The sequence below is a fragment of the Pararge aegeria genome, chromosome 14, assembly GCF_905163445.1.
Source record: "Pararge aegeria chromosome 14, ilParAegt1.1, whole genome shotgun sequence".
NCBI classification, from domain to species: Eukaryota; Metazoa; Arthropoda; class Insecta; order Lepidoptera; family Nymphalidae; genus Pararge; species Pararge aegeria.
In genome coordinates, this window is record NC_053193.1 from 4,007,709 (window position 1) to 4,026,853 (window position 19,145).

Here is a 19,145-nt window from a genome sequence, read left to right on the forward strand (position 1 = left end):
GATTCAGTTCGGTGCTTTGTTTCTTACGTGCTGGTCAAGAATATGCGTAACACGCAACCTTCAACGCGTCTAGTGACTGAAACAAATGTATCGACGTATACAAAGCGGGACCCGGCGACGCAGCTACCCAAATATTTATTAACATGCGATTATTCCCCGGGGCCAGCATGATAATATAAAATGCTTAATGCGCTTTTGATCGGCCTATTTGATTAGAAAAGTTTTATTTCGATATTTAAAAAAAAATAAAAAATCTGCATCAACAGTTACTATGTAAAACTAGAAGGTACTGGCAGTCGCCTGCCAACTGGTCTTCTAATAAATTATATGTATTTTTGATCCATCGTGCGTGGTCTAGTACTTTGGCAAAGAGAAATGGTAAAGCTTCTCCTCTACAGAGGCAGAGACCGCGATGCTTTATGAACTAATACGCTGAAAGGGTTCGAGTCAGTGATAATGATCTTGTACCGATAGCCACTTGGCTCTACAAAATTGTGCATAACGAAATAGCCTTTATTGTATTCTGTTGAAGCTCAAAATAGCTTCACATTTTTTTCACCAATTTTATAGCAGTCTGGACGTCTAGTTTTAGGGAAGTTGTTTAAATTATGTTTAAATCATTGCCGAAGAACTGTTTGGTGTGGAGTATAAGGATTGAACAAATTATAAATTACACCATACAGATTCTCCTGCTTTTCGCGGAGTATAGCAAATTAAGATTAATTTTCATAATAATTGTTCCGTTTCATGAAACAATCAAACTAAACGATAAAGTTTCCATGTTTGCAGCTTCATAGCAAGATCAGTTTTCATTAATTTCTAGCGTTACAATGCAGATATTTCCTTAATGAAATCGATGAAACGCAATCAAACCCGACGCGATCGAATTACACGCAGATCAATTAGCTAGTTCGCATTTGTATAGCTTCATTAATAGTTTATAGCTACTGAGACAAACGTGCTATTATTTTTTACGTATATTTATTGTAGATATGAAATATTTTTAATTGACCGGCTTGTTAGTCTAATCACTCTACTATGGAACCAGTGAGGTGGCCAACTCATAGGTTAAAAAGTTGGATTTCGTGTAACGAGGTACGTGTTCGATTTTACTAGTTTTAAGGCATGGTGGGTCTATCAATAAAATATATTTATGCTGCTCCTGGGATTGCCTGCGTACTTGGTGGGCCAGAACCGTCCATTGTACTTTTTTTTAATTTTTTTTATTCCGTTACAGGTTAGCCCTTGACTGCAATCTCACATTGTGGTAAGTGATGATGCAGTTTAAGATTGAAACGGTCTAACCTGTTGCCTGTTACGTGGCATGGTAGTCATACCCCTAATCGGTTCTAAACGACATCGCACCGGAACACTAAATCGCTTAGCGGAACGACTTTGTCGATAGGGCGGTAACTAGCCCCGGCCAAAGCCTCCCACCAGACCATAATAAATACCCAAAATACCCTTGCCGGGAATCGAACACGGGACCTTCTACTGAAATTCACAGCGCTAACCGTTGCGCCAGGTAGGTCGTCCAGAGTACTTAGCCGTACTTAGCCGCTCTCAGTTATTAACATATGTGATAATTAATACAACAAAGCTCGCTATTGAAACGGGAAACAGCGTGGTGGGTCTAAGCTCTGGATCCAATGAGGTTGGTCCATTGATGACGATGATGATTACTTACTTTGTACAAACCAAAATTGCCAATTGGTTCAATTTTCACAAGCTATGATTCCCTTTTGTACATATTAAAAACTTGCGAATAAAAAACACGCGACATGATTAACGCGAGCGAAGTCTAATACCTACTGATAAATTAAGATAAGCATAGACAAAAACGTCAGTGCGCGCGGTCCCTTATAATTTTCAAAGGTATTACCGCTTAAACTATTACCCAGTATATTACCGTGTTACACTCGTTAATAAATCAAACTGACGCGCAATTACTTTTCGTACACCACATACGGCCAATAGCTTTAGTATAAAATTTACTCACTCGCAATCGAGAAGACGTTATCGAGAAAGAAAATACTTGAAAATAGGAGTAAAATGAATCTTATTTGGATCGCGTTGGATCTCAAATTTGCCTGCAATTCACGGGCGGGACAGAGCGTTTGTAAAATAAAATTAGAAGTACAGGATTTCCGAGTATAAAATGAGTGGCATTAGGTCTATTTTAATTTGCCGATACAGAGTTTAATACTCGTTAACGAATCGTCGATTGCGAGCGAGCAAAACTTGTACTAAAACTACAGTTTTCTTCACACCTGAGCCCAATCAATTTCTCAGTCCAGAATAAAAATTACAAGTCTAATATTTTATTCAAATTACTACCATCATATATCAGCTCTAACTGTTCTTTAGTTGAAATTTCGGGTAATATTTATTGCGTTTCACTAGATTTAGTTTAAAAATGGTCTGGTCGTCTGGTTGCGAAGTTTGACTGTGGGCCATGAGGTCCCAGATTCCGGCCAAAAAAACAAACTTTCAACCTTCCAGGGATGAAAGTTTGTTTTTCTTTTGAGACATTTTACCGACAAAAAACAAATTTAACTTTTTAAGGTTTTTTCCCCATTTTCACAGATAAATGTGTAATCATAATTGAAATTTATCAAAGTGACAATAACACACTTATCTATGAAATTATAAGATCAAATCGAATCGAATATTTTGTAAAGTTACAATTTGATAGCGCTAATGCAACAAACGAGTTTCAAATCTACATAAAGTTAGAATTATAATGTACATTATATATAAAATATAAGTTACATTTTTGTAGGTGTCACAAAAATAAAAAGAAATGGTTCTACCGGTTTTAAGTAATTCAGTCAGTTTGCTACCATTTTTTTTTTAGGGTACGTCATCGTCCACTCATGGTGGGTCTGAGCTCTATATATCTCTTTAGTGAGAAAAGATTAGTATCTTTTCTCCAGTATTAGTCCAGAAGTGGGACAGAAGTGCCAATAGGCTAATGATGATGATTTTCTCGCACAAAATAAAATAATAAATATTAAATTGTAAATTATTGATATTAGAAAAAAGCAACTGCTGAGTTGTTGCCGGCTTCTTCTTCTTAGTAGAATGTGCCCTCCAAAAAAGATGGTAGAGTTAAAAAAATATACAGGCTTGAAGTTAAAAAATGTGATATATAAGGCCTACTTGAAATAAATGAATTTGAATTTGATGAATTTCTTTAATTTATATCGTTGCGTATTTATCTCGGTATCAGCTTTAAAAAATTTGATTAGGTACGTCTTTATTTTGATAAGGTTTTGTTTCTCAAATTTATTTAAATAAGTATTTTCTCCAAGAAATGCGATTTAAAAAAACTTCCATCAAAGCCATGTCGTCCGGTTTCTTACATTTCAAGTGTAATACCATTTAATTTCTAATCATAAGATATAATATTTTTAATAGCCTTTCCTTCTATTTTCCCACACGACAGCGGCATGTTTATGGGAATTGAGCGTCGTGTGGCCATTGTTTTGGCGACTGTTGACCACAATTATGGCGAAAACAATACACACCTATATGGGTTAAAGACACGTACAGAATGCAATAAAAATTCCACATACCGTTTATAGCACAGAGGCCATACATATAGAGTTACAAATAGTAAAAAAAAAAGTGCTTTCTGCTAAAACCCTACAAGAGAATTAAAAATAGCTAAATGATCCTCAAATAGGGCTGTCACTTAATAGGCATTATTTATTTTTAACTTATTGAAATAGTACATAATATCTCCTAAAATGAATATTGAATGATTTATTTACATTATTTTTAATTGATTTCCGTAGGTACCTAATATGTATCACTTAATATATTAATTTATATAGCGTTTTGCCACCTTTAATACAGTTTCAAAATCAGTTTTTCAGAACTTCCTGGAAATAATAAATGACTTTGACTTTGAAGATTATTTTATAAATTTAAAAACATACAAAAGTGGCTTCTTTTAAAGAACTTTGAAAAATTAAAAGAAAATCAATTGTCCAAAATTCCCGAAAGATTAATATACTTTGATTAATAATTCGTAGTATTAATTGTAGTCGTATTAATAAATAGAGCCTTGCCAACATTCCCAAAGTTCGGAAAAACTAATAAAAGCTTAGGTAATTTTTCTAAAACTTCTTGAAAATGTTAAGAAATTCATGGTATAATTAAGTTCGCAATAAATGGTTGCTCTATGTGTAAAATATGTTTTTTCTTTGTTGAACTGCGATTAATTACATATGTTTTTATTCATTAACAATCTATCGTAATATAAACACATTGTAACTCATCCGAAAAAAAGATAAAAGAGGCAACCCTACCCAACTGACCTTATGAAGTTCTGCATCGTTGGCTGTCCGACGACCTGCCAGCAAAAACCTTATAGTGCGGGAAAAAAATCACTCGTTTAATAAATTCAAATTAACGCATCCACACTATTCGATCGCGGTGCAGTACTCGCGTGCGTCCGACGCGAAAGCTACGGCCTTTCTGGAACTATACGGCCAGTGCGACTGGTCTTGAACTTGCGACTTGACTCTTGAGTTACGGAGTCTTTGACAGGTTGCATTGGTCTGCACATCGTTGCATTTTCGGAACGGAAACTTTGCCTTCCCAATATTACGTAGCTAACATCGCCGCTCTAATTACCGGTTCAGACTTATTCCAGTAATCCTACTTACAAAGTGCCCGTCGTCGCGTCGGTTTCCCTAGTTTATACATCCGACGTAACAACACAATAACACACAGCAATGATTCGACTTTTTATCATGCACGAATCTATATTCGTAGGGCTGGAGAGATACATAAAATGCTGTTTCTACAGAATAGAAAGCTAAATGACTTCCTGGCACAGAGGTGAATTTTCTGCTGTTGTCTGGTATACCTGGTTACCACCATGACAACAAGGTGCCGCCAAGCAATTAAGCGTTTCGGTACGATGCCACGAAGTAACCGATTAGGGTAGGTATGGGTTCACCCGCCACTATCTTAGAAATCAAATACCACCAGGTAAAATTGCAGTCAACTTTAAACTTGTAATGGAATAAAAAAAAAACAGACCGAAAGTGCAGCTCGTTAACTTACTAAAGGGAAACAGTTCACGGTGTAAATACAGGCACATGAATCTTAACACCTACACCTCAAATTCGGTACGATGCCACGAAGTAACCGATTAGGGTAGGTATGGGTTCACCCGCCACCATCTTAGAAATCAAATACCACCAGGTAAAATTGCAGTCAACTTTAAACTTGTAATGGTATAAAAAAAACAGACTGAAAGCGCAGCTCGTTAACTTACTAAAGGGAAACAGTTCACGGTGTAAATACAGGCACATGAATCTCAACACCTACACCTCAAATTGATGGGCACAAGGTGGCATATTGCAGGACGTGCTTTATAGGCGATGGTTTTGCAATTACAATGGTTTACTACTATTAAAAAATACGAGAATTGTACCCTCGTCCGAAGCAGTGACTGGGTCTGTCTGAGGTCAGTATACAATTTTCGTAGATACTTAGAACTAACCTGATTCATACTTTACTACGCACAAAATTTGTGATCACTTTTGACACCTCGATAGATGATTTGGAGAGGACTGTCTATATTTTAACGTCATTACATATTGGTAGCAGCAATACATTACGAGCACTAAGCTTATTTGCTATTATCCACGACAGCCAGGCAAATCTGTATGGCTACAAATTACACATTATAGCTTCTTTACTAATTCTTTATAGGCTACACCGCATCTACCTTCCAAAAGAAACAGTTCCAACACACAGTTGATTTTTAAATGTGTTGTGAAGTCAACATTTTTTTTTAATAAGCACGTTTGCCCTTTACTGCAATCTCACCTGATTATATGTGATGATGCAATCAAAGTTGTTAATGGGGCATATATGATATCCTTATCCTTATCGGTATCCTCGCGACTTCGTACCGGAATGATGAATCCCTTGTCAATCTGTTTTTCGGTAGGGTGTTAACTAGCCACGGGCTAAGACGCTCTCACCGGGACAGAGCAGAGAAAAATTCAGAACTAATAAATTCCAAATTACCCTTGCCGTATATCGAACCAAAGGATCCACGTAAAACCGTTTCATGTCAGAGCGAACGTTGTGTAGCGTGTTTTGAGACAGTCCACTCGCTTATTACCAAAGTGTAAGTCGATCATTACATTCGGAACTTATAAGTTAGGGGAAAAACGAAGTCTTATAAGATTTGGCTGGGCAGGGAAAGCTTACAACTGGCACGGCACGTACGGAATCGTTTGAAATCACTGTAGCATAGTTATTTAGCTTTGCTAGCTTTTATTTGTGGAGCAATTAAATTAAATGCGCTCATTAGCGCGTTAGACCGGACTCCGCGTTTTGGTCAAAAGTGATTACGTGTTGTAATTTACGTCCATTCGTGCTTTGGTGCGAAGGTTTTATATGTTTTCTTTTCTTCTACCTCGCTAAAAGGAAGTCACCTTTTTCCAATGCATTGTATTGGAAATGCCAGATTAATTGCATTGTATGTGGAATGGATAAATAAATTTTATTTTATTACGGAAAAAAAACAGAAAATAAGAATACATAAAGCAATTCAGATAGCTTGTACAATTACGCGGCCTTATTGCTACATAGCGTAAAAGGACATAGCTATAGATACAAGGTAGGTGATGCGATATACCTACTTATATATATGTATTCTAGTACTTGTAGTCCTATTATAGTATAAAGGACTACGTAATCGATAAAAAAAACTTGGATGTGAATTATTGCTCTAACCAGGTTGTTCTTCTAATAATTTTAAATGACATTGTGAGATGGTGATGATGAAAACTCTTGGCTAAGTTTGTTGTTGGCTTCTTCTTCGACCAGGACGCGTTTGGAAGCCTCGTAGCTTTAGTTTTAAGTTAACGAATGTGGTTATCGCCATCATCTCACTACCGTGTAATTCTTATGTACGCATCAAAAGTGCCACCTATGACCTATAAACGCATACTAAAAAATCGCATACTATCTCAGTTGTAATGTTGTAATACCGCTTATGACGGATATCGAAGTCTCTGAGGGTAGATGTTTAATAATTTATATGTATACTCGTACCTTAATAATAAGTTTAATAAGATTGCTAGTCAAATAATATAAGATCAATATGATTTCTCTGTAAGTGAATATGTAAAATTATTCTTTAAGAGAAATAAATGATTATTTAACCTGATAAATATAATCTATGCACACTATAAAATTAGGTACGAAGTCGAACTTAATGCCATGAGGTATTTTCTTCCAGTTTAATTGCATGTCGTAGTTCGGTCACTGGTCAGATATTTTCTATATCATCTAACTGATAAATGCCTACCATCTCAGAAATATGGTTATGAACCTACCTTAAAGCTTATACTTAAATTATTATAAAAGATATTATTATGTCCTCTGCAGTTTAGTTGCCGGGCAGATATCGCTTTTTAGCGTTAAGGCTGCCAATTCTTCAATTTAAGTTCAATGTTTCGTTTTATGTCGTTTTTATGTGTTTCTTGGATCAAAACTAGCATATGCAGATTTATATGTATACCATCGTTTATCGGCAAGCTTTTATGACTTACAAATTTATTACCGGTTCGTAATCTGCGATCTCGTGGTATGTGGGTCAAAGCTATGGGATATATGCCGCGGGCTAAAGTTGCAATGATTTTGTACACATCTTCATTTATGCCATTCTTCCAAGAGCCGTGAGTTTACGGTTAAATCGAGACACAAAGATGAGCAGCGGTCCTATTACGTGCCCGCCAATTTGCAATTGAGTAGCGTCGTGGGTGTACGCTCTAAAACCCTCTTTCGTATGAGAGTTGAGGCTGCCAAGCAGTAGATTATTATCGTACAATATAATTATTTTGGCGTAGACGTTACTCGTATTTTGCATCGCGTCTTTACAGTTGCTTTAAAATATATACTTATAATAAAACTGTTACTGGAAGATTACTGTACATTTAATATATTTTGATAATTTTAACCAGGGGATGCTTTATAATCCATACTGAGAACAAAAAAGATTTTTATTTAATTTTTGTCTGTCTGTCTGTCCGGGCATCACGTGAAAACTACGGAACGGATTTAAATAAAATTTGGTTTGGTGGTAGTTGATATTCCGGGTCAACATATAGGATACTTTTTATCCCGATAACAGTAAGTTCCATAATCCCATAACGAAACAGTAAGTTTTCTCCGGGAAACGGTATCAAAATTTTTATCAATTTTACTTCATAGCTCCGTTAAATTTGAACCAATTTTAATAATTTTTTTTTTTTTAAAGTGAATACTATCAAGCATACATTGTCTAATTTTAATGAAGATCTGATAAATATTGTCGGAGATAAAGGACATAACTCTTCACAAGTAAAACAGCAAGTCGCAAGGCATATCGGAAAACGATGAATGCCGTCCTACTATTAATAATATAAATGCGGTAGTTTGTGAGGATGGATGTATGTATGTATCAACTAATATAATGACAACTTACTTTGACTCATACGCGGACGAAGTCGCGAGGGTCCGCTAGTTGTTTTATAAAACATATCACTAACCTATTATCGTAAAGCATCCTGCGACCTGGGCCGCCTGAAGTGAGTTCTGCTGGCTGGAGTCATCCAGCGGCCACACGTACAACGGAAGGTTGCAGCCAAATACAGGCCCAAAAAAGACCAGGAACAGAAAAAGAAGAAGACACCTACTAATTTCGTATAGCATTTTCTTGTATGCCTTTGGTTGCCTGGAAGAGATCGCTATTTAGCGATAAGGCCGCCAAATTGTACGTTCTACCTTATTGTGCTGTTGTATCTCTGTAAATTTTCTCTATGGTGTACAACAAAAGTGTATTCAAAGACACCTATTACCACCAGCATATAGAGGGTTTCCACATAGTTACCACACTGGGCAGTGGGCAGAAGGGTTTTTACGGGGCTAATAATTATTCAACCATGTTATGACATTCAATTTACCCATAATTTCTCACAACCAAAGCCGATATAGAGCTGTAGAAATCATCTGATCTTGACATTTCAAAAGTGCACTTAGACCTACTTGAAATAAATGAATTTCGATTTTTGTTTGGAATTTAGATATCCACTTTACTAAAATGGACTAGGTATCCATTTTTTTTATGAAATCAAAACACAAGTCTAGTTTGTCGTTCTCATCTCTAAAGACGTGATTGTGCCGGTGTATTCAGATTAATAATTAGGTACAATACTCGTACGAGTCGCTTGAATTATGGAAAGCGATCTAACTCAATCGATATTTAATCGCAGTTGTACAGCTGGTGCTTACTCCGATACTACAAATAATTTCGCGATACATGAGTCGTTATAACGCAGCGGTTAATACTTTGGCGTCTTTTTCGAGAGGACAAATAATTAAATTTATGATAGCCCTTGTCTGCAGTCTCACCTGAAAGTGGTAAGTAATAAATATGTGATGATGCCGTCTAAGATGTTAAAGGGCTAACCTGTAAAACTGTATGGCAGTTATATTGAATCCGTACACGTACGCTAAATGGCTTGAAGCCACGTCTTTATCGGTAGGATGGTAACTAGCCTCCGTCGAAGCCTCGTACCAGTCCAGAAAAAGTTTCAAAAATTATAAATCTCCAAATTGCATTTGCCCGGAATCGAAGCCGTGACCTCAAATTTAAAACAACAACGCTCACCGCTGCGACAGGGAGATCTTTATACACCTGATAGTAATTTATAGTATTCTATAAGAATGGCTAGATTAAGCAAACTTGTAACTAATGGGGGCATGTAGGCAATAATGTATAGACAAGTTGCAGAAAAAGATGAAAGTTTGCATTGATACCTAATGACATCCGTTGTACGGAAAAAGAAAAACCAGTCACTTTCTAGACCTCCCTTGCGTTTTGCGGTACCTGTTACACGTAGCCAGATGTTTCTTACGACATTGTTTATAACGTCATAACAATTTTAAACCTCTGCCAGTTCATAGATATAAAAGGACAGGACAGAAGAAGAAGAAGAAATACCAGTCACTTTCTTTACCTCCCCTAAGTTTTGTAGTACCTGGTACACGTAGCAAGATGTTCCTTTCGGCATTGTTTATAATGTCATAATAATTCTGAACGTCTGACAGTGTTCGAAAATAGAAGGACAAGGCAGACGAAGAAGAAAAAACCGCGTGCGTTCGGGGAACCCCCCGTCAGGTTCGCTCCTGTAGTCTAATATTATAACCATCGGAAAAAAGCTTATATGTAATGTAACAAGTGTGGTGGGCAGCGATAATATTCGATCTACGCGAAACGAACGAAAGAGAATCGAACGAATCGCATAAGTAAGGCGTAACGCTTTTTCCTTATGTGACGATTTCAACTAGTTAGCTCCTACGAAAGCCCAAGCACAAGTAAAGCACAAAATATGTCTGTTTTAATATCTGGTAGGGACTTTAGGTAATCGAATTAAATCGTCCCAGGCATAAAGTTCCAGGTACCTAAATAGTTAGGTTTTTGCCCACGTCGATGCCCACTTGCATAATGAGTTGTGTTTATTGACATTTTTTCCTTGACGCAAATAATTTCTTTTGGCACCAATTGAACTTTTAAATTAATGACTTATGTATATTGCAGTTATTATTTCAGGTACGTTTTATGTTGTAAAATGCGTCTGTACTCTTTAAGATAGATTATAGTTTCCCAGAAATGTTTATGGACCAAATTTTTGGTTCATCAAAATTAACTTCATCGAATTTCCACCTTTTATCAGCTTTGCACACTCAGGTTTAATGGATGACTTTTAGGCGTTTTATTGTTTCTTTATGTTTTATTGCAATAAAGTTTTCTTTATCGATCTCGATAAACAATAAATAAATATACTACGATAATAGGTACACACACCGCCATCTAGTCCCAAAGTAAGCGTAGCTTGTGTTATGGGTACTAAGATAACTGATGAATATTTTTATAAATAATATACATAAATACTTATAATATACTTTATAAAAACCGAGACACTGAAAAACATTCATGTTCACCACAGAAACATTTTCCATGTGGGAATCGCACCCACTGCCTTGGACTCGGAAAGCAGGGTCGCTGCCCACTGCGCCAATCGGCCGTCAATCTTTAAAGCTGTCATCATACCTACTCGTACTTCATTAATTTCCGTGGTACCTACCAACTGAGGAGTTTTTTATCATGAGCCACAATACAGCATCGTAATTGATACAAGAAAACTACTCAATCACTTGATGTCAATTAGCATAGCTTTGCAGCATAGATAAGGTAGAACTGACCATAACTGAAGTCCCCCTAAAAACAACTTTTTTAACTTAAAACCTCCTTAGGTTATCTTTAAAATAAAAAGCGCCAAACGAGACTCTCACAGCGAGGGTTCCGTACACAAACCTACATATGTAAAAATTAATCAGTAATCACACATTTATGATTTACTAGCGACCGGCTTCGCACGGGTGCAATAATGTGGGGCAGTTTGTTTGCAGATCAATAAAACAATTCCTTTGTACATTAATTTAATCTAACTCGTTAGGTTTAGTTAATTGGCAATGTAAGTCCAAAATATGTTTGTAATTCCATTACCGCAGATAAGAACATAGAGATACCGTGTACACGACTAATATCAAAGCATAAAAACTACTCCACTTGTTTCTCGAACAGGCAGTTAGTCACTTGAGGCGCTGGGTTTCTTGTCGGCTTCTTCTCGAATCTGCCTTTCGAACCGGTGGTAGAGTCACTACAAACAGACAGACTTGACGATTGAAAAGTTCTTATATTAGGCCTACTTGAAATAAATAAATTTTGAATTTTGAATTTTTTTTTGATTCCATTTAGCCGTTGACAGTAATTATTTTACCTCTAATGTTATAAACGTTTATGGAAAAAATGTGGAAAATGAGAAAAGTTTGTGAGCTAGCAACATTCCGTGGGTGCGAAGTGAGACGTGCGCCGTGCTACATTAAATAGTTGTTGTTGAGTACTTACCTCTCATCTCTTAGTTACTAAGATGTGGAAAACATTTTAAAGCGTATTATATTATAACTTAAAGCACATCTAATATTCTTTTCTTATTATACATATTCACACACACACACACACACACACACACACACACACACACACACACACACAAACACGCATACACATTATATTAATTTACCAAAATTTCAGTGTACCTAAAAATGCAACTTACTTCTTTTACGCATATAACGGATATTGTTATGGAAGAGCGGAGTCTTCTGATAAAGATGTAGTACTACTACATCTAAAAGAAGGTTCCAAACTTGCAATCTTGTTAAAACTGTAAAAATTTGGAAAAATAAACTATTTTATTATTTACTATTATTATTATTATTATTATTTAAATCCAGTAACGCTGCTTAGCGGGAGAAATAAGCATAATGCTAGTTTCCCCGCACTACTACTACCACTTATTCCGATACGTAACCCTAAAAACGAGAACTAATCTATAAGTTAAATCTCAATTACACCTACTTTCTCCTATAAGGTACTAAAGCGTTTTAAATTCAGTTTTAAACTATGCTAATGCACAAATAATAGTGCAATTAAAGCTTTTACGTTAAACACCGTAATGAGTATTCACAAGATGGCCATCGCCACACCTTGATACGGTATAAATTGCTATAATAACATATTTTAAAACTCGATCTTTTAGTTTTGGAATTACTAAACATGATACATCTATATGAATGGTTTTCATCGTGATGGCGTAATGGTTAGGACTTCGATCGCCTTTTCAGGGGGACCAAATTCTATGCCCGGCCTTTTACATTTTGTGTGTTATACGGTTTAAGAAATTTATTGTTTTTATTGGAAAAATATTTACTTACGAAAAGGTAAAGGCTATCTATTTACCCCAATCCACTGTCTGACTGTGGAAAGAATCAGACGTCTGAAGCGGGCAGAAACGCTCGATACTGTACAGACTTGAGGACACTGGCTCTCATAACTGCAAAGTCAATAAGAACTACAAAAAATCAACTTAAAGTCTATCGACTGATTGTAAATGTCAATACAGAAAAACAAAAAAAAAAAATACAGACACATACACGTTCATACATGAGAGGTTTGGTAACATTGCAAGTCAGAAAGTGCTTAACAAAAAAAAAAAGAAAAAAACTTAATTAAATATCCGTATCATTCAATATTCGTAGCTATCCGTAAAAAGTATACGAAAATATGAGGGTAGTATGGTAACCATTGCAACAAAATCCTACAATCGTACCTACAATATATTATATGTTATACGCGTCATTAAGCAATTAAATAACAATTGCTTTATCAGTGAACGAAAACATGGTGAGGAAATCGGCGTGCCTCCGAGTTCTCTATAATGTTCTCAAAGGCGTGTGAAGTCTACCAATCCGCACTAGGCCAGCGTGGTGGACTATGGCTTTAACCCTTCTCACTCTACGAGGAGAGGAGAGGAGAGACACCCGTGGGCCGGTAATGGTTTGGTAATGATATTGATGACGACTCGTGGAATAAGTCGGCAATTTTATATGACTGAAGACACTGTTACTTTAGACGAGGTACTTTATATTATTTATTAACCAAAAAAAACGGCTTAAAAAAGGCGGACTACCCGAATTACCTTAATGCTAAAGCATTTTCCAGCCAATCTTCGGCCGTGCGAGAAAAACAAATTAGGGTGCGGCCAAAGTTTTAGGAAGTAAAAAAATATATACCTGCACGCAAAATACATAAAATATATATATATACAATTTATAGACAACCGTGTACATTTATATTCGAACTATCGAAAATTAAAATAAAAGCCGTGTAACGAAGAACAAACACATAAATAGATTGAAGGGTTACCCCTTAATGGAGACAAGAGTAGGTTCTATCGCCGCGGAGAAGTGTGTAACTCTAACCTTTTTTTAAGAGATACGTCTCTTATTCTCGAAAAAAAGGTTCAGAACCACTTCGAAAATCAAGATATGCATTTTGCATAAGCAAAAAATATGCGACGCAAAAGGTAATAAGAAGCTGTTTTAGAATCTGTGAATACATAAATTAATGAATAATTAATATATACTACGACAATAGACTCATCGCCATCTAGTCCCAAAGTAAGCGTAACTTGTGTTATGGGTTATACCTACTAAGATGACTGATGAATATTTTTATGAATAATATACATAAATACTTATAATAAACATATAAACACCCAGACGTTGAAAAACATTCATGTTCATCACACGAACATTTTCCAGTAGTGGGAATCGAACCCACGGACTTGGACTCAGAAAGCAGGGTCGCTACCCACTGCGCCAATCAGCTGTCAAGAATGAAGAATAACGTTCTTCCATTTGATACCCTGCTTCACTTACCTTACCCCAAAGGTTTTTATTGCAATCACTTAGCCAGTAGAAGTTAAATAAATAATTAAATATACTACGACAATACACACATCGCCATCTAGCCCCAAAGTAAGCGCAGCTCATCACACAAACATTTTCCAGTTGTGGGAATCGAACCAACGGCCTTGGACTCAGAAAGCAGGATCGCTGCCCACTGCGCCAGTCGGCCGTCTAGTTATGTAGTATATAGGTAGTAATAGTAGTAGTATTTTATGAGATATAATGAAAAAAATACTTTTTATGCTTAGTGACTTATACACGACTTGACTCTTCGTTTTATACATGATACCTTAAACTGGAAAGCGGACGGACGGACAGACAGGCAACTACGTGCTCCTAAAAGGGTACGATTTTCCCAGTATGGGTTTTTGGAACCCTAAACACAGAGCCCTGAACCACAGGACAACACTTCCTTACTTGTTTAAGCGAAAGAATTATTGTAATACAATAAATTAAAATAAATACTAAAGCATATCAAACTGAATTTATAATTCTCGCAATTTATGCCGAGCGCAATGCAATCTCACCGTATTTGCACAATCCAATTTATTTTCATTTAAATTATTGAATTACGGTTCTTTTCATATTTACGATATTCTTATATTTAATCTTTGATATGGAACCTCGCCGTACGAGCGTAAATAATGTGTCAATTCGGCAGACAATTCGATTTCTTTATTATTTTTTTTCATCGTCATATCATTTTAAACACGTCGGCTCACATATTTGCATGCTGCACGCGTTTACATAAATCATGCATGCAGAGATAGCCTGTAAGTGGGGTATACAATATATAGTAATAGTATTACCATTATGTTTATAATAGATTTAAGGCATTGTATATAACGTTGGCTTCCTATTAAATAAATAAATAAATGTAGTTGCAATACTTATGTCTTTCCGTCCGAATCTCCATCTATCCAGTTGTCCTTACACAGGCTTCTCAGAAGCCTACAACTTTGAATAAATAACGTTCGAAATGTACCTTTTTATGTTTATAGACGAGCGCTGGACTGCAATCACACCTGATGGTAGTGATGCAGTCTAAGGTGGAGCGCGCTTGCCTAGAAGATGCCTATTCACTCTTGATTTGAAGGTACTCATATTGTAGGTACTTGAAAAAAATGGAAGCTGGAAGAGCATTCCAGATCCTTGCGATGCAAAGCAGAAACGAAGATGCAAGGCACTTTGTACGCGTCCGTGGTATATCAACCACGTAAGGATGCGGATCCTTACGGTGTATCGCGGTTCGATGGTAAAAAGGTGGGAGGGGAACTAAATCAAACAGTTCTTGAGCACACTCTCCGAAATATATCTTATAGAATACCAAATCGCAGGCAATCTTACCTTAACTTTAAGTCAGCTACTTAGTTCTTCGCGCTCCAACAAAATCAACGCCGTAAAAAAAAGTCTTTAAAAAGTCAATTACTGTGCAAACTGTGGCCAAAACTATTAAAATAAACTAACTTAAGTAGTAGGTTCATGCATTTAAATTATCTACGACTGTAGGTCTGCACCTACAGACATTTACAACAAATTAAGTAGATGTACACCAAATACAAAGAATTAGAACAAAAAAAAAAGGTGCAAAAGGCGGCCTTATCATTTAAAAGCAATCTCAACCAGGTAACCTACAAAAGTACATGAAGTTAAGATATATAATAATTATAATAATAATATCTTTATTTAATCAGAAAAACGTACATTTCATTAGTGTGAAGCCCTGTCTCCTGCGGTAGTTTAAACTGCATATGTTACAGGACGCAGTATCTTCCATACATCTATGGTCTTAATAACAAACGTTGCACAACTTAACAGGCAAAATTATGTAAAGGGAAAGAAAAGAAAAAAAAGAAAGATATAAATATAGTTATATTATACGAGTATACATTATAGTTATCCGATAAATCCCGTTCGCCAAAATTAGTTTAATCCTATCTCAATCCAATAAGTTATACGTGGGTTTCTCTTAAGAAAAAAAGGGTGTCTCAGCTCCGTTAACCCAGTTTTTGACGGATCAGTGTCATTTGACACAATACCAATGAACTTAATCCGCGTATATAAATTACACTTTTTTCCTCCATTGTGCGATGATGAATGACAATCGCAACATTAATCTCGACAGTGAATGACAGTAATTAAGAGTGCTATTTTGTTTGCTTATGATAAATACGTATGGTATTAGGACAAATATAGTGTTTGCAAAAGACGGAGTGGCTAATTGAAATCTAATATAGATTCTTTTGTAACCGACTTCAAAAAAGGAGGAGGTTCTCAATTCTTCTGAATCTTTTTGACGTTACAACGTCTTATAATTCGATGGAGCCGGCTGCACGCACGAAAAAACATGACGTATGCGGCGATACCTCGCTCTGAGGCGTTCCATTTAAGGCTTGAAGTTCAAACGAGAGCGCGGAACGAGCGACAAAGAGGCACAGTTGGCCTCCGCGTTCGACATCTGTCTCTCTCCTACTTGAGTGAGCGATGCGTCCGCGTGGACAGCTTCTATACAATAATACATTTACATGTTTTCGGCAAGGATGAAGTGCAGTGAAAAGTGAATGTGGTGTCAATTGTTTATAGCAACGATAATATCTATCAAACAAATAAAATTATTTTTTTTTTTTTGAAAAATGCAACCATTCCATCAGTATTTTCTTACGACGTTGTCACGTTCAACTATCGTCAGTAAGCCGACTTTACAGACAACCAATTTTTTTTAATGTATTTTACCTGATTACTCGAAGACCTGCCTGAACCGATTTGAAAAACTCTTTTTTTGTTTCAAAGGCCATACTTTCCAGGTGGTCCCATTTAAATTATACCGAAATCAGTCGAACTGTTATTAAAAAATCAACAATAATGATGAGAGATAATAAGAGAAATACCCGGAGATATTGTAGGGCCCGAGTTTGAGTCCCAGCAGACTCGAACTCGGGCCCTGCAACTTTTCTGAGTTTAAGAACGTTTTAAGTAATTAAAATATCACTAGCTTTAACGTAAAAGAAAAACATCGTGAGGAAACCTGCATGCCTGCGAGTTCTCCATAAAGTCCTCAAAGGCGTGCGAAGCCCACAAATGCGCACTGGGCCAGGTAGACTATTCTGCTCATTGGGCGGAGACCCTAGCCCTATAGTGGGCCGGTAATGGGTTGTTAAGATGAAATGATATATAGACATTTCCCGAGCGCAATCGGTTAAAAAAATTGCCTATAAAACCTCCTATGTGTTACTTGAATTTAATGACACCGTGCATTGAGAGTGGCAATCGAAGCGTGAGAGATAATGAACGGTATGCCTCGTCATAAGCCCTTAACGAGAGTACAGACGACCCAACAACTCTACCAATTCCACTTTTATTTTTAAGCAATTCTCATGCTTACAACACTTTGTTATTATGCCTAATTTCGTGTTTAGTATTTTAAATTGTTGTTTGTGCTTCAGTGTCGATTGTTCGAACTCCAGCTAGGCTTTCGTAGATTGGTATCAATGGTTAATGGATGAAGACGTAAGGAGATAATATGTGTTTATCAATTTCTTCTTATTGTTAATGCAAATTCCTGTTCATTGCGTTTCTAATAATAGATAGTTAGTGACGAAGACACGACTTTTAAATGCAAGGTATAAATATAGAGTACTGTACTATTTATGTTAAATTTACAACATCAATTCTAATCCAATGAGCTACCAATGAATATTTTAGTTTATTAGAAGTAAAAATAAACTTGTAGTGCAGTTTACTAGGCTGTATAAAATTAGTGATTCATTTAAGGGTAATTGTATATCTTTTTATAACAAACTACCAGATGAAAGTCTTAAGATGTCTCTCAATAAGTTCAAAGTTTATACAAAACGTAAGCTTATAGAAAAGTCATATTATAATATTAAGGATTACATGTATGAAAAAAAGCTCGGGTATGAATGGCTCTAACTTCATAGCTCAACATTGACTAGACTGTGAGATGATGATAACAAAAAAAACCTGGCTAAGTTTGTTGTGGGCTCTTCTTAGAGCAGGGCGCGTTCGGAACCCGGAGCTTTAGTTTTAAGTTAACAAATGCGGTTATCACCATCACTAACATTAATGTAACATGTTAAATGTATGAACTCTTCATAAGTGTGTGTAATAAGGTCTACATGAATAAAACATTTTTGAATTTGAATTTGAATTTAATATTGATGTTTACTATGTTGGGATTGCAAAGCGGTGATAGCTCAGTAGGTAGGACTTCGACTTCACTTTCGGGGGGCCGAGTTCAAATCCCAGCACCTCTAACTTTTCTAAGCTATGTGCGTTTTAAATAAATTCAAATATCACTTGCTTCAACTGTGAAAGAAAACATCGTGAGGAAACCTACATGCCCGAGAATTCTCCATAATGTTCTCAAAAGTGTGTGAAGTCCACCGCTCCGCACTGGACCAGCGTGGTGGACTACGACCTTAACCCCTTCTCATTGTGGGAGGATGATGATGATGATGATGATATGGGGATTTGCCTGAACCTAATTTAAATATTATTAGAGTTTAAAATAAGAAAAAGAGAAATTATTAATATTTGTGTAGGTAGGTCTGACATTCTTATTCTTAAGAAACCTCCCGAATAAATAAAGAATTAAAAAATTATATAAACGTGGCATAACGTCAGATAAATTTAATTTGAAAGGTTAATTTGTTAGAAGACACTCCATAACTACACCGATTGTTTTTTATAAAAAGGGGTGTGTTTTCTTCGTTGGTCCAAATTTGCCAAGAAAA

At 36.2% G+C, this 19,145-nt stretch overlaps 1 protein-coding gene across 1 annotated transcript in view; it reads right to left on the reverse strand.

Annotated features, from left to right (window-relative positions):
- LOC120629527 overlaps positions 1-4,481 on the reverse strand; it is an 80,683-nt gene extending 76,202 nt beyond the window's left edge. The window contains exon 1 of the mRNA XM_039898478.1: positions 4,326-4,481. Coding sequence (XP_039754412.1) covers positions 4,326-4,342 — 17 coding nt within the window. The 5' untranslated portion in view covers positions 4,343-4,481. The remainder of the gene's footprint in view (positions 1-4,325) is intronic.
- Between the last annotated feature and the right edge of the window lie 14,664 nt (positions 4,482-19,145).